Here is a 17,328-nt window from a genome sequence, read left to right on the forward strand (position 1 = left end):
TTTAACACAAATACTCTTTTTATAATACCAATTTTTGTGCATGTTGGCAACACTAAGACTGTTGGGCACTCAATATTTGTTATTACAAAAGGAATTGACGTTGTTTCATTATTAATTTTACTCTGGCCAATTCTCTTTCCACTAAAGCCTAATAATTGTTAATTTGATTTTTTCAAAATACTTTTTATATTCAATGATCTGAACGCTTTTAAAGACATGACATTAATGTCTGCACCTGTGTCAAGAATACAATTTACATCTTTATTGTTGACAGAATCAATAGCTGCCACGACTCTTTAGAACAGGTATCGCATTGTTTGCGGCATCACGCCACTATAATTTGAATTAGATTTTAATTGCCTGACATTTTTATTTTTAGAACAATATTAAGCATAGTGTCCATAAATATTACATAACCTGCACTTAGCTGACATTGCTGGACATTTATACCTGTGCCTTTGACCACATCTTCCACAATTGTTGTTGTCTTTATACTGTTGTTCGTTTTGATGGTGTTGCTGCTGATATTAAGTCTGTCTGGTTACTTTCCCAGCAAGAATTTTGCAGCAAGAAATTTCTCAGAGAGTAAGTGGTTCCCAGCAACAAATTTTGGAAGTTGTGCAATTGGAGTTATGATTTCACAACATCTTTCGATGTAGTCCAACAGAGTTATGAAAAATGCACTCCGTTCGATTCATTTTATAAGCAGTTGCTGTAGAGATCCCTATAGAAAAACAGTTGGTTGATCCCTACACATTTCTTCAAAAGCCAAACAAGAGTGTATAGATTTCGGAGAATTTGTTATAAAATAAAGAAATAAAAACTTAAGTTGCGAACATTTTTGTGGTAATTCACGAGACGGAAATTTTTAATGGAGCGGAGTTGGAGTCCATGTCGAAAGCTGAACTAATGATGGAAAGGAAACATAAAAAACCTTTTGGATGATGAAGCAAAATCATATGCGCTTGGATTAAATTGAGAACGAAGGAAGTAAGCTCAAATGTGATTGAATTCAATGGATTTTTTTTTTAAATTTGTGTTTATATAATAAATATAATAAAGTTCTTTGAGTTCTTGTTTTACACAAATAAAAAATGCATTTATTTATTTTGGGATGTTTCGCAATAGCTTGCATCTTTAGACTGATTAAAAATGCAATCCGAAGAATGAATATAAATTCAATCCAAAGCACTACATCTTATGCCTTGATTTGGATCGAAAATGAAGTGCATCCTAGCTGTGTGCTGTGGAAGCAAAATGGAGTACATCCTAGCTGCGCGCTCTCATGTAAAATTCATAAGTGAATTCATAGGAAAGATGTTCACCAAAGACAATTGTACTGTACACTTGTACTGATTAAACTGCATCCACGGATGCAAAATTTTTGCTGGGTTTTTATTCTCTTTTGCCAAAAAATTTTAAAAAGTAAGCAGACACCTTCCCAGCGAAAACCAGCAAGCAATCAGCTGGCTTGCCAAAAGAGAACAATTTGTCCGCCAATAAAGAAAGCAAACACGTTGTATTTTATTAAAAAGAAAATGACACAAAAAAGTATTTTTCCACTTTACAAATTTGTTGTCCATAAAACAATACCCAGCAAAAAGATTGCATCCGCGGATGCAGTTAAATCACTAGAACAATTGCCTAGCGCGTAGCTAGGATGCACTCCATTTTGCTTCCACGCCACACAGGTAGGATGCACTCCATTTTCGATCCAAATCACAGCCTTTGATGTAGTGTTTTGGATTGAATTTAAATGCAGTCTAAAGATGCTATAAAATGCAAGCCATTGCAAATATCCCAAAATAAATAAAATTCATTGCTTATTCGTGTAAACAAGAATAGTAACTTTATTACACTAATACAAATAATAAAATCTCTCCATTAAATTTAATCATAACTGAGTTTACTTCCTCTGCTCTGCTTTTTGTGACACCGCAACTGAATCCAAATGGTTTTTCATTTTTCCTCCAGTTCAGATTTCCAAAAAAAAAACTCTAACTCCACTTCAAAAATAATTTGCGTCTCGTGAATTACAGCAATTTTAGTATCTTTAGTTTGTATATCTTTATTTTTTTTAAACAAATTCTTATAATTTTAGACACTCTTTCTTGTGTTCAGAAAAAAGACTGCGACTGTAGGCATCAAAAAATTGGCTTGCTTGGCTAGGGATCTATAAGCGAGTGCTTCTAAAATGTATCGAGCAGAGTGCATTTTTCATAACTCCGTGTGGACTGCATCGAAAGATGTATTGAAATCATAACTCTGCATTGCACTACTTCCAAACTTTTTTGCTGGGTACAATTAGACTATGTTATTTCCACAATAAAATTGTTTTTAATTTTCACAAACATACTAAATCAACAACAAATTAAAAACAGATGATTGATTGTTTTCAGGAAGAAGAAGAATTGCTAGTTGCTGCTAGAAGAAATTTGTCCAATAAGAATTTGCAATCTTTCAGTGAAAGAACTGTCAAAATGTCTCCCTCGAATCGCTCTCTTTTGCTGGTTTTTTGTGTTAACAGGCGACTTCCAGCAACAATTGGTACAAATTGTTACAAATTTTAGGGTAACCAGACAGACCTATTGTTGTTGTTGCTGAGAACCGGTGCCGTTATTCTTTCTGTTGACTCTGCTGCTGCTTCTGTTACGACCTATGCGTTGACGACTGGTATGCATGACATTTTCCTTTGTTGTTGTAGCACTCTCTTCTTTCATGATTGCTTCTGCATTCTGTTGAGCAATGATGACTGTTTTTGCAATTTCAACGGTTTTTTTGTAACGTTGGATTGGTTTCTTGTAATAGACGCTGACCAATATGTGACATGTTGGAATTCATGTTGGCAATAATTCTATTCTATTAATTCACCAAAATCAGTTTGTACTTAAATTGTTCAAATCCGTAAAGCTGAAAACACATCCAACGTATGATTAAAGTTTTGTGTTGGGCGTTGAGAAAAAAACTACAACAACAGGGCGACGCCGACACCGCAGTCCAGCGTTGATATGTTTGCCGGCATATATTTCAAATGAATTTGAATTTTTCGGCATCATGCCGAACAGTGTAAAAACGGACAAAACGACACAAAACATCACCCAAACGTTGGATGTGTTTTCAGCTTAAGTGATTTTGTTGTTGTTATTTTTTTCTCAACGCCCAACACAAAACTTTACTCAAACGTTGGATGTGTTTTCAGCTTTATGTTTTCACATGACTTCTGCTTTCGCACGAAATATTTGTGTCTTATCATGGTTAGATTTTTTGTTGGCTCAAAATATGTATAAAATTTGAATTTTACTTCAGATATTGAAGATTGAATGCATTAAATATGTCCATACTGCGACTATCCATTAAATGCAATAAAATAACAATTTTTCTTTTTTCTGACTCTTTGCCAAGACCTGTGGCCAATAAATATATTTTAAATTGTTGCCACCACTTTTTTAATTCTACATCACTTTCATTCTCTAAAATTGTGGATGTGAATAATTTCGGAGAAAAATTTTCACTCGGTATAACTACTCTTTCAGTCATTTTGGATAATGCGCTTGAGTTTTTGCAATTTGATTTTTGTTTGTAAACGACTGTTGTGACTTTTTATTTTGACTGGTTGTCTTTTTATTTGACTGCTTACTTTAGACAACACTCACTCCTGACACCATGTTGTATTATTATATTGAAGGCCGAAGTTATAATCAACTTAAAGAGTGTTTTATTTGGCCTGTTCCAGTACTTTATAAAGTGGTAAAACTCGTAAAAGTTGTAAAAGTCGTATCAATTTTGTGTACGGGAACGCAAAATGTGTAAAAGTGGTGAAAATTGTAAAAACTTTTTAGTTCTGGAACAGAGCTATTATTTCAGTCTTTACAGCAGAGACAAGCTTCTTTCCAAAGAAGTATAGTGAGGGCGCCCACTGAGTTGTTTTTGCATTTGCTTCTCTCTCTCACTTACAGTGTACGTGAATAAAAAAAACGATAAAAATCATGTGGTTGTTGTTTTCTTCACCCATACCCAGCAAAATTTTATGGAAGTGGTTCCATGAGATGCCATGATTTCACTGGATCTTTTACATTGGTTCAAATGAAGTCGTGAAAGATCCGATCTTTTCATTAGCATTTGAATCATTTGTACAGATCCCCAGCAAAATTTTATGGAAGTGGTTCCATGAGATGCCATGATTTCACTGGATCTTTTGCATTGGTTCTAATGAAGTCGTGAAAGATCCGATTTTTTCATCAGCATTTGAAACCATTCGAAGGAAGTCGTGAAAGATCCGATCGTTTCATCAGCATTTGAACCAATTCAAAGGAAGTCGTGGTAGATCCGATCTTTTCCTTAGCATTTGAACTCATTCCATCGATCCAATAGAGATGAATTTTGTGTTTTTATTTTTACACATGTATATATTCTTTTATTTATCTAAATATGTACGTTTAAAGCAATGTAAGATTTATTATGCTAGGAAGTCCCAATCATTGAGCTAAAAGTAAAGTCGGACTGCAGTCTTTGGTATTAGTCGTGTTCCTTTACATGCCTGTTACCAGTTTTTACCCGCAAAGTGTTTCCTTTCTTTTAAAAGCATACAATTTATATGAGAGCAGTTCACCACTTTTACCATTTTTGCAACAATTACCATTTTTAAAAGTAAAGGAAAATACCAATTATAAAAGTTTCCTTGCCTGCTCTAGAGAACCCTGGGGCCTAATTACGTGATTCGATTCGATCGAGTATTTGCTCGTGAAAACGATTTCGACACGATAAAAAAGCGGCATGACGAGATTCGTTCGAAATCATTGATCGAATGTTTCGAGAGTAACCGGTAGTCGAACTATGAAAACCTATGTATACTATAGGGAATATTATGAAGGTAGATGTAAAAAAGGTGTTTTTTTGAAAGCAAGAACCAAAAAAACAAAATTATGAATGAAAAATGTAAATATTTGTGGAATTTTTTGAACAATACATTGAATAATAATTTCGGTATGAAGTTGTGCTAAGAAAATAAGAAAATTATTAATTCTTGCAAAATCTTTTTGACATTGTTGTAACGGATTGCTAATACATCTACCTTAATAATCCTCTCTCAAAATAAATGAGAGAGAGTTTGGTGGGTGTTTTGCATTAGCCTCTCTGAGAGAATATTTCCTTTGGTAAACAACGGGGGATGAAATGTTTAAAATGTACTTCACTTATAAAATAAAGGCTATTAATATTAAATATTTTTTTCTGTTTTGGAGAAATGCTTATTTTTCAACTTATTTTTTAACGACTGCAAAACTAGTTTTTGTTTAATGATTGCTTGCCAATTATTTACTAACATCGTTTTTCTTCTATAAAACGACAACAAACAGCAATTTTTACATTTTAAACAAAAAGACAATAAGAAATCTTTAATTTTATTTGTTTACGATAGGCAATTTGGCCTCGATAAATTACTCGCAAATTTATGCTCAATTACTCGATAATTTTACTCGATAACGAATGTTGTCATCCCAACTTTGAGTACTCAGGTCGAAACAACTCGATATCGAATCACATAATTAGGCCCCTGCTCAACAAGTCGATTTGTAGATCCCTACAAAACAACAAAAATTTCCAAAACGTTGTAAAATAAAATTCACGAAATAGTAATCTGCAGTTGGAGTCAATGTCGAAATCTGCACTGCTCTGATGGGAAGTAAAATCCTTTTGTAAGATGAATCAAAACCTGTTGCGGAGGAAGTAAACTCTGTTGCGTGCAGCAGCGGTGTTTAGACTGCAACAGCTGGGACGGCCGGAAATCAAGTTTCTCACTTAAATTTACAACCTGTCGCTTGCCAAACACATCGTTCCCGAAGTCTGGAAAATAGGCCAGCTACTGAAGCCCGAAAAGGATGCCAGCAAAGGTGAATCTTACAAACCGATTTCGCTTTTGTCGCCCGTAGCAAGGACCCTTGTGGCTATAGCTCTTCCAGCATCAGAAATAACTTTCCAGTTGCCGATCAATAGTATAGGATCCGTAAGCAGCACAAACAACTGCGCTGAAGGCCATCTCCATCTCCATATTAGCAGAGGACTCACTCAGAGCAAGCCGTGCTCATAATCTAGAAAGAGAAGTGTAACGTTACAAGAGAGAACCTCTAGATCAACAAGCCTTTCAACCAGGTTTAAGTACATTCACAAGAATGCAGTCGCAGATGCAGTAAACAGTTATCGTGTGAATGCGGTCCTTGGAGAACATCCACCATCTATCGCAGCTGAGAAGCGCCAGCTGTCAGGACAAACCAGAGTAGTTTTGGGTCAATACGCTCGGGATGGTGCAGACGTCAAAATTCCTATAGGGCAAGTACTGATGACACCGTGGAAAACATCTGCCCAGCATACAGCACACTGCTCCTTTTCAATTGCCCTACCAATCCTGCTAAGAAACTTAAGTTTGCAGCTTTGTGGTTACAAACCATATAAATACCGAAATAGCCACATTCTTACGACTGATAGACCCAGAGTCAGATTAAGCAGAAAAATGAGAATACAAACATATTAACTACTTTTACAACAACGAGAACAAACTGCAATTATAGATGTAAACTTTATGATGATAAATAAATTATAGTTATTTCATTAATTCCTTTGAATTAATAAAATAAAAAAAAAAATGAAAATCATTTTTCAATACAGCATTTTCCATTTTCCGAACAAGACGTGAAAATTACATGCCAAAGGGTTGGTGAAAATGACATGCCAAAGATTAGTGAAAATGCTATTCTTGGGAATTGGTTAAGATGGCATGCCAAAGGATTGGTATAGATGCCATGCCAAAGAATTGTTGAAGATGCCATTCCATCGAGTTAGTAAAGATGACATGCTTAGGATCTGAAAATGAATTGCATCTTTTGGGGGTCACGCTCTTGTAAAAAGAATGAGTGAAGATGCTGAAAAAATGACATTCCATTTCACTTGCACCCATTCTTGAATAGCATCTTTGGCATCGAACATTTTGCTGGGTCACTACAAAAAAAAACAAGTCGATTTGTACATCACTACATGTAGCGAAATCAAAACAAAAGTGTATACATTTTCAAAAATTTTGTTATAAAATTACAAATTAAATTTAGACTGCCACAGCTGGGACAGCCAAAAGTCAAGTTTCTCCCTTAAATTTACAACCTGTCGCTTGCCAAACACATCGTTCCCGAAGTCTGGAAAATAGGCCAGCTACTGAAGCCCGAAAAGGATGCCAGCAAAGGTGAATCTTACAGGCCGATTTTGTCGCCCGTAGCAAGGACCCTTGTGGCTTTAGTTCTTCCACCATCAGAAATAACTTTCCAGTTGCCGATCAATAGCATAGGATCCATAAGCAGCACAACAACTGCGCTGAAGGCCATCTCCATATTAGCCGAAGACTCACTCAGAACAAGCTGTGCGATAGAAAAGTGATAGTGACACTTGATTTAGCAAAGCCCTTTGATATTGTCAAGCACCCTCGTTGTTTGATGTCATCGAGCAGACTACGCACCGTCCAAGTTTGAAACGTTTGATAATAAATTTTAAGTGTGGATGACAGTAGTACGTAAAAATTAGGATCAAGAAGTCCAAGACCCGTAGAGTGAAGAAAACCTCTTCTGAATTCCAAACGCTGCAGACGGCATTGAGGTCGTAACGTATGTGAATGATTGTACTATCTTGGCGTCAGGTGCATTCCCTGACGACATTTGTGAAAGACTGAGCTCCTTTTTGTCTGATCTTACCATTTTTTCCACGCGAGGAATATGCAAATACCAGCCAATAAATCTACGGCCTCTCTGTTCACTACCTGGGCGGCCGAGTTGGGAACAATAGAGTTGAATGTCATGGTCGATTATAGCAGAATTCAGACCACAGGCCCAGGCAGCCAGGGGGTCTTCATAATCTAAAGAGAAGTCTAACGTTACAAGAGAGAACCTCTAGGTCAACAAGCCTTTCAACCAGGTTTAAGTAGCATTCACACGAATGCAGTAGCAGATGCAGTAAACAGTTATCGTGTGAATGCGGTCCTTGGAGAACATCCACCATCTATCGCAGCTGAGAAGCGCCAGCTCTCAGGACAAACCAGAGTAGTTTTGGGACAATACGCTCGGGATGGTGCAGCCGTCAAAATTCCTATAGGGCAAGTACTGATGACACCGTGGAAAACATCTGCCCAGCATACAGCACAGGCCCCCACGACACACTGCTCTTTTTCAATTGCTCTACCAAACCATATAAATAGGGAAATAGCCACATTCTTACGACTGATAGACCAAGAGTCAGATTAAGCAGAAAAATGAGAATACAAACATATTAACTACTGTTACAACATCGAGAACAAACTGCAAATATAGATGTAAACTTTATGATGATAAATAAATTATAGTTATTTTATTAATTCCTTTGATTTAATAAAATAAAAAAAAAAATTAAAATCATTTTTCAATACAGCATTTTCCATTTTCCGAACAAGACGTGAAAATTACATGCCAAAGGGTTGGTGAAAATTACATGCCAAAGATTAGGGAAAATGCTATTCTTGGGAATTGGTTAAGATGGCATGCCAAAGGATTGGTATAGATGCCATTCCAAAGAATTGTTGAAGATGCCATTCCATCGAGTTAGTAAAGATGACATGCTTAGGATCTGAAAATGAATTGCATCTTTTGGGGGTCACGCTCTTGTAAAAAGAATGAGTGAAGATGCTGAAAAAATGACATTCCATTTCACTTGCACCCATTCATGAATAGTATCTTTGGCATCGAAATTTACAACCTGTCGCTTGCCAAACACATCGTTCCCGAAGTCTGGAAAATAGGCCAGCTACTGAAGCCCGAAAAGGATGCCAGCAAAGGTGAATCTTACAGGCCGATTTTGTCGCCCGTAGCAAGGACCCTTGTGGCTTTAGTTCTTCCACCATCAGAAATAACTTTCCAGTTGCCGATCAATAGCATAGGATCCATAAGCAGCACAACAACTGCGCTGAAGGCCATCTCCATATTAGCCGAAGACTCACTCAGAACAAGCTGTGCGATAGAAAAGTGATAGTGACACTTGATTTAGCAAAGCCCTTTGATATTGTCAAGCACCCTCGTTGTTTGATGTCATCGAGCAGACTACGCACCGTCCAAGTTTGAAACGTTTGATAATTAATTTTAAGTGTGGATGACAGTAGTACGTAAAAATTAGGATCAAGAAGTCCAAGACCCGTAGAGTGAAGAAAACCTCTTCTGAATTCCAAACGCTGCAGACGGCATTGAGGTCGTAACGTATGTGAATGATTGTACTATCTTGGCGTCAGGTGCATTCCCTGACGACATTTGTGAAAGACTGAGCTCCTTTTTGTCTGATCTTACCATTTTTTCCACGCGAGGAATATGCAAATACCAGCCAATAAATCTACGGCCTCTCTGTTCACTACCTGGGCGGCCGAGTTGGGAACAATAGAGTTGAATGTCATGGTCGATTATAGCAGAATTCAGACCACAGGCCCAGGCAGCCAGGGGGTCTTCATAATCTAAAGAGAAGTCTAACGTTACAAGAGAGAACCTCTAGGTCAACAAGCCTTTCAACCAGGTTTAAGTAGCATTCACACGAATGCAGTAGCAGATGCAGTAAACAGTTATCGTGTGAATGCGGTCCTTGGAGAACATCCACCATCTATCGCAGCTGAGAAGCGCCAGCTCTCAGGACAAACCAGAGTAGTTTTGGGACAATACGCTCGGGATGGTGCAGCCGTCAAAATTCCTATAGGGCAAGTACTGATGACACCGTGGAAAACATCTGCCCAGCATACAGCACAGGCCCCCACGACACACTGCTCTTTTTCAATTGCCCTACCAAACCATATAAATAGGGAAATAGCCACATTCTTACGACTGATAGACCAAGAGTCAGATTAAGCAGAAAAATGAGAATACAAACATATTAACTACTGTTACAACATCGAGAACAAACTGCAAATATAGATGTAAACTTTATGATGATAAATAAATTATAGTTATTTTATTAATTCCTTTGATTTAATAAAATAAAAAAAAATTAAAATCATTTTTCAATACAGCATTTTCCATTTTCCGAACAAGACGTGAAAATTACATGCCAAAGGGTTGGTGAAAATTACATGCCAAAGATTAGGGAAAATGCTATTCTTGGGAATTGGTTAAGATGGCATGCCAAAGGATTGGTATAGATGCCATTCCAAAGAATTGTTGAAGATGCCATTCCATCGAGTTAGTAAAGATGACATGCTTAGGATCTGAAAATGAATTGCATCTTTTGGGGGTCACGCTCTTGTAAAAAGAATGAGTGAAGATGCTGAAAAAATGACATTCCATTTCACTTGCACCCATTCATGAATAGTATCTTTGGCATCGAACATTTTGCTGGGTACATGCACACATACTAAAACATCGATGGAAATTCTTGGGCGACGCTGCTTTGCAGTATGAGTTGAGAATAGACAATGACGAGTAGAGACTTATAACTAGTGATCTATAATTCTAGATACTCAAATGATAATTAGGATACCGATTATTTATACTAATACCCAGCAAAATGTTCGATGCCAAAGATGCTATTCAAGAATGGGTGCAAGTGAAATGGAATGTCATTTTTTCAGCATCTTCACTCATTCTTTTTACAAGAGCGTGACCCCAAAAAGATGCAATTCATTTTCAGATCCTAAGCATGTCATCTCTACTAACTCGATGGAATGGCATCTTCAACAATTCTTTGGCATGGCATCTATACCAATCCTTTGGCATGCCATCTTAACCAATTCTCAAGAATAGCATTTTCACTAATCTTTGGCATGTCATTTTCACCAACTCTTTGGCATGTAATTTTCACGTCTTGTTCGGAAAATGGAAAATGCTGTATTGAAAAATGATTTTCATTTTTTTTATTTTATTAATTCAAAGGAATTTATTTATCATCATAAGACTATGTTTACATTTACGAAATCCACTCGATTTCATCTGTCAATTCCTTTGTGTATACGTCAAATAAAAACTCATCCGAAATCGATTGGATTTCATTTGACGTTTAAGCAATGGAATTGACAGTTGAAATCGAGTGGATTTCGTAAATGTAAACCAAGCATAAAGTTTACATCTATAATTGCAGTTTTTTCTCGTTGTAACAGTAGTTAGTATGTTTGTATTCTCATTTTTCTGCTTAATCTGACTCTGGGTCTATCAGTCGTAAGAATGTGGCTATTTCTCTATTTTTATGGGTTGTAACCACAAAGCTGCAAACTTAAGTTTCTTAGCAGGATTGGTAGGGCAATTGAAAAGGAGCAGTGTGTCGTGGGGGCCTGTGCTGTATGCTGGGCAGATGTTTTCCACGGTGTCATCAGTACTTGCCCTATAGGAATTTTGACGGCTGCACCATCCCGAGCGTATTGACCCAAAACTACTCTGGTTTGTCCTGACAGCTGGCGCATCTCAGCTGCGATGGATTGTGGATGTTCTCCAAGGACCGCATTCACACGAAAACTGTTTACTGCATCTACGACTGCATTCGTGTGAATGCTACTTAAACCAGGTTGAAAGGTTTGTTGATCTAGAGGTTCTCTCTTGTAACGTTAGACTTCTCTTTCTAGATTATGAGCACGGCTTGCTCTGAGTGAGTCCTCTGCTAATATGGAGATGGAGATGGCCTTCAGCGCAGTTGTTTGTGCTGCTTACGGATCCTATACTATTGATCGGCAACTGGAAAGTTATTTCTGATGCTGGAAGAGCTATAGCCACAAGGGTCCTTGCTACGGGCGACAAAAGCGAAATCGGTTTGTAAGATTCACCTTTGCTGGCATCCTTTTCGGGCTTCAGTAGCTGGCCTATTTTCCAGACTTCGGGAACGATGTGTTTGGCAAGCAACAGTTTGTAAATTTAAGCGAGAAACTTGACTGAACTGAAACTCTAAACACCGCCGCTGCACGCAACAGAGTTTACTTCCTCCGCAACAGGTTTTGATTCATCTTACAAAAGGATTTTACTTCCCATCAGTGCAGTGCAGATTTCGACATTGACTCCAACTGCAGATTACTATTTCGTGAATTTTATTTTACAACGTTTTGGAAAGGTTTGTTGTTTTGTAGGGATCTACAAATCGACTTGTTGAGCAGGGTTCTCTAGAGCAGGCAAGGAAACTTTTATAATTGGTCTGTTCCTTTACTTTAAAAAATGGTAATTGTTGCAAAAATGGTAAAAGTGGTGAACTGCTCTCATATAAATTGTATGCTTTTAAAAGTAAGGAAACACTTTGCGGGTAAAAACTGGTAACCTCAGGCACGTAAAGGAACACGACTAATACCAAAGAGTGCAGTCCGACTCTATTTTTAGCTCAATGATTGGGACTTCCTAGCATAATAAATCTTACATTGCTTTAAACGTACATATTTAGATAAATAAAAGAATATATACATGTGTAAAAATAAAAACACAAAATTCATCTCTATTGGATCGATGGAATGGGTTCAAATGCTAAGGAAAAGATCGGATCTATCACGACTTCCTTTGAATTGGTTCAAATGCTGATGAAACGATCGGATCTTTTACGACTTCCTTCGAATGGGTTCAAATGCTGATGAAAAGATCGGATCTTTCACGACTTCATTTGAACCAATGCAAAAGATCCAGTGAAATCATGGCATCTCATGGAACCACTTCCATAAAATTTTGCTGGGTAGTGATGACACTTGACAGAGATGTTACATTCTTGTAACTATTATATGTAACAGAATAGAAGTTTGACAGTAGTTCGAATGAATTCAAATTCGAATCGTCTTAGTGAAACAGGCCATACATTTTTCGAATTCATAAATACCTATTGGGCGTATTGTAGTCGTAATGACAACAAAGTAGTTGTGTCTTTTTACTTTTTCAGTAATAATTATTCAGTAACTTCTTTTCAGAGAGTAAGAGAGATTTTGCTCTTTGATACGAAAATAGAGAAAAAAGTAAAAAGACAGCATTTAGTAAACTTTAGCAAGATAACAATTGATAACCAAAACAAAAACATTGGCACCAATGTATGAACGAAAAAATAACTCCAAAGCAATGAAAAAGTTCTTCAATTTTAAGCAAAATAAATAAAAAATGATAAATATATTTATAAAATAATCAATAAAAAAACCAGAATCGCAATATTTATAGTATTTTTCCACAAAAATAAAATAAACATTGAGCAGCTGACCATTACCAGATGATTAAAAAACAGCTGATCGAACTTGCTAAATGTTGCTGGGAAAAATTCTTTCAGCAACTTTTAGCAATTTCTCAGCTAACAACTGTCAAAATTGTTCTCTCTCTTCGCTCTCTTTTACTGAACTTTTGTGTAAAAAGACAGCATTTAGTAACATTTCGTAATAATATGTGTGTTCGTTTACTTAAAATTTGTACAAATTGTTACTGGATGTTGTTCGTTTACTCTGCAGTACAATGCAAAAGACCTTGGTCGTTTACAAGAAGTTACTGGACTTGTACAAATTTGTACAAATTGTTGAGTAAACGAACACACCTAATTATTACAAATTATCACGTAAAAAGACACACCTAGTCTTTAGTACGTTAAGGCATCCATGTATCAACGAGGCTCCTCTTAATAGAGCCAGTGCCCTTGTTGCAAAAATTGGAACACTCTAATTCGTTGAAGATTAATATATTGAGTTAGAGAAACTGTGGCTTTAAGCTCCTGCGTCAAGATTGTGCTACCTTGCGGTGAAGGGAATATTCTTAAAGTTTGAAAATAAATTGGTAATATAATTTTCAAATTCAAATGGTTCTCAAGAATGTTTACTTTATTTTAGAGACATGAATCCAAATTGCCGTATTTACGCACTCCCAAGTTTGTGCTACAGCACTTTACCAATATGTCGTACGCCGGAAAGGACCAATTTACTATATTTTGCAAATAGAGCGGCATATAAGGAAAGAAAATATAAGAAAAATATATCAGTGGAATTTCCTGTTGGAACCGAAAATAAATTAGTACATAGTGTACAGAAACGTTTTTTGGAAAAAAACCAAAAAGAGCGTAAATTGGTACTCAAAAGGAAGTCTTCGCAATCATTCGATGACGCTTTTAATGGAGAAATATCAAGTCACTATCCCCCAACAAAGGATACAGAAAATTTAAGGCGAATTTGCCGTGAAGAATGTGAACTTGTTGAGAATGAACTTTGTCAGAAGGAATATGCGATTGCTAAGCGACACCCAGTAATAGGACAGAAATTACCGCTTGAGGAATGTGCACGTCTTCCACGTGATTCTGATTGTTCTCACCTTGGGATTGAAGTAGATGTTGACGCATCTCAAAGCTGCTACTGGAAAGACGGATCAAGCTACAGGGGAACATTGGCAACATCAGTCTCCGGAAAGAAGTGTTTGCGATGGTCATGGCTCATGAAAGATCTTTCTGATTACCCCGAATTAGTTGGACAGAACTATTGCAGGTATATCATGCTTTCCTCCTTTTTTGAAACGTGACTAATATATAATATATGGATATAGGAATCCTGGAGGCATTGAAGAAAAACCATGGTGTTTTGTCGATGACAACTCATTTAATAAAGTTATTGAACCATGCAACATTCCTAGGTGTACCGATAACGTTTGGTTATATTTATTTATGGCTTTTACAATCCTTACGAGTTTGATTTTAACATATGCTGCATTGGTTACTATACGGCGGAGAAGGAGGACAGAAATGACAAGCATACAACACGTATATTTTATTTACTATCAGTTTAAAAATAGTATAATATATTTTTTCACCTTCACAGATAAACACTCCAAATGCCGATAAAAACATATACGGGAATTCTCAAATCAACTCGTCTGTTGAAATGTCAAGAATGAATAATGGCAGTGGAAGTGGTCCCTCATCAATATTTCTTAGTAATGCAGAAAGAGGCCCGCTTTTAAAAATACCCCACTATTCACTACACGACGTTGAATTCGTAGAAGAATTGGGAGAGGGAGCATTTGGTAATTTTGCTAATTATTATTTATACATATTTTATTTTTAATACTCATTTTTTTAAGCAGGCAAGGTTTACAAAGGACAACTCACTACATTAGGAGGGGAAAAGACATTCGTGGCTATAAAAGCACTTAAAGAGGATGCTTCATACAAAACACAGCAAGACTTCAAACGTGAAATTGAATTGATCTCTGATCTTAAGCATGATAATATTGTTTGTATTCTTGGCGTCGTTTTAAACAAGGAACCTTTCTGTATGCTTTTTGAATATATGTCTAATGGAGACTTGCATGAATTCTTAATTTCAAACTCTCCACAGGAGAACAAGTCATTAACCCAGCTCGAATTTTTAAAGATATCTGTTCAAATAAGCGAAGGAATGGAATACCTTTCAGGGCATCATTACGTCCACAGAGATCTTGCAGCACGTAACTGCTTAGTTGGAGAAAACTTGATGGTCAAGATATCAGACTTCGGACTATCCCGCGACATTTATAGTTCCGATTATTACAGGTTTGTAAACAAATTTCTTTTTTACATTTATAATTCTTTGCCTTTTTCAGGGTACAATCAAAATCCTTACTACCAGTACGTTGGATGCCATCGGAATCAATTCTGTACGGAAAATTTACGACAGAAAGTGATGTATGGTCATTCGGGGTTGTTTTATGGGAAATATATAGCTACGGAATGCAGGTAACAAATATATGCATATATAGTAAATAGTTTCACTAATTAAAACTAAGAAATTATAGCCGTATTATGGACACAATAACCAGGAGGTAATAAATTTAGTAAGGTCTAGGCAACTATTAACCTGTCCCGAAGCTTGCCCATCGGCTGTTTACTCCTTAATGATAGAATGTTGGCACGAACAGTCAATAAGAAGACCTTCATTTATGGAAATAACCCGGCGATTAAAGACCTGGTACGAAGGACAACAACAACTAACGACATTGACTTCAAAAGTTTCACATATCTCAAAATAATTTATTATAGTACTATGTATCGACACGTTCTCAATGTATATATTTTCGAAGTTAAGATGTTTTTATAATTTTTACAAGTATCTATAAAAGAAATTAAACACTATTTTTTCAAACATGACATACTACAAAAGTCGTCTAAATATAAACACAAATGCATTAACATTTGTGGTTATTCTGAACGAAAATTCCCTATCAGTTTTTTTCACTTTCTCCCTTATGTTGAAATGGCGGAAAGGCAAAACTTACGGGGAATTTTCGTTCAGAATAACCCCCATTGTCATGGTAGAACAAAGAAGGTAAAGTAAATACTGCAACAAATGCAACTCAACAACAACCACTAAAAATTCATTGAACAATTTCTGAAATCAAAGAAGCAAATGTTTATTATGGCTTTATTTTTTTTTCAAATTTAACAAAATACCACATACAGTGTCCCACAAATGTCTTCGTACTCCTATAGCATTTTTCTTAACCTGTCCCGAAGCTTGCCCCAATCTTGAAGCGATGCGGGGGCTAGACGTCACAATTTTCTCATTTAACTTCTTGTAGTGCTGAACTGGGAGGCTGTGATCGACCAAAGGTTATCCACTCTCTGTCACGCACCAACTTAGTGCACTGGAATTCAAAGTGTATCTCCGGATTGAGTGACATATATTTGGTAGCGATCTCCTACCAAAGTAATTGTGAGATCTCCTAACACCGGGGTGTTACGCGACCTCGTGCTCATCGGTGTTCCCAAGGTTTGCAGTTAGGGTACCAACTGTATTCGAACGGAGCCTCGCTGATACCTGGGCACCTCAGCGAGTAGTTAGCGCCCTAGTCATGGTAGTGGAGGGCTATGCCATGTCTGTCCTCAGTTCCCCCATAAACTCATCTACTTATGGATAAACAATTAAATACTCAAACAAAAAACCCCAATTCCGATTCACCCTCATCATCGACCATTGCTATGCACCCGGACAATGTTGCACCTCGTGCGAATACCCAATCCCTGGGCGGGGACGTTAATAGAACGACACTGGACAGTGTTAGCGACGCCATAAACAAGCAGAGCAGGGAATTGCTCGAGCTCCTGAGGGATACCGATAGTCTCCGACTAAGTCAGGAGAGCCCCCCTCCATGGGACTGGGGAGGGAGGATGATGAGATGGATATTAGAATTATCCCATCTCAATCATCCACCGCTACTCTCTCTCTCGTGCACTGGAGAGCTCCAACCTTACGGTCGGGGATCCGGCTCCCTCGGTTCCGACAAACCCCCCTAAACAGGCAGGATGCTGTGGAGGAGGATACGACGACGGCCTCCCCCATGTCTCCCTCAACCAAAGCCAATAGATCTCGGCAGAAGAAAGATAGATATAACTATC

At 37.2% G+C, this 17,328-nt stretch overlaps 1 protein-coding gene across 3 annotated transcripts in view; it reads left to right on the top strand.

The window, feature by feature from the left end:
* Window positions 1–16,118, top strand: part of Ror (Tyrosine-protein kinase transmembrane receptor Ror) — an 86,262-nt gene extending 70,144 nt beyond the window's left edge. The window contains exons 1-7 of one of the 3 annotated variants that reach the window (XM_073968627.1): window positions 13,349–13,745; window positions 13,799–14,443; window positions 14,502–14,715; window positions 14,774–14,978; window positions 15,039–15,486; window positions 15,537–15,669; window positions 15,729–16,118. In XM_073968627.1, coding sequence (XP_073824728.1) covers window positions 13,803–14,443; window positions 14,502–14,715; window positions 14,774–14,978; window positions 15,039–15,486; window positions 15,537–15,669; window positions 15,729–15,962 — 1,875 coding nt within the window. In that variant the 5' untranslated portion in view covers window positions 13,349–13,745; window positions 13,799–13,802 and the 3' untranslated portion in view covers window positions 15,963–16,118. Of the gene's footprint in view, window positions 1–13,348; window positions 13,746–13,798; window positions 14,444–14,501; window positions 14,716–14,773; window positions 14,979–15,038; window positions 15,487–15,536; window positions 15,670–15,719 lie in introns of those variants that run through there. The other 2 variants (XM_073968626.1, XM_073968625.1) reach the window with 2 other exon arrangements.
* Window positions 16,119–17,328: the final 1,210 nt, after the last annotated feature.

The sequence above is a fragment of the Musca autumnalis genome, unplaced genomic scaffold, assembly GCF_047663935.1.
Source record: "Musca autumnalis isolate F117 unplaced genomic scaffold, ASM4766393v1 scaffold_2, whole genome shotgun sequence".
NCBI classification, from domain to species: Eukaryota; Metazoa; Arthropoda; class Insecta; order Diptera; family Muscidae; genus Musca; species Musca autumnalis.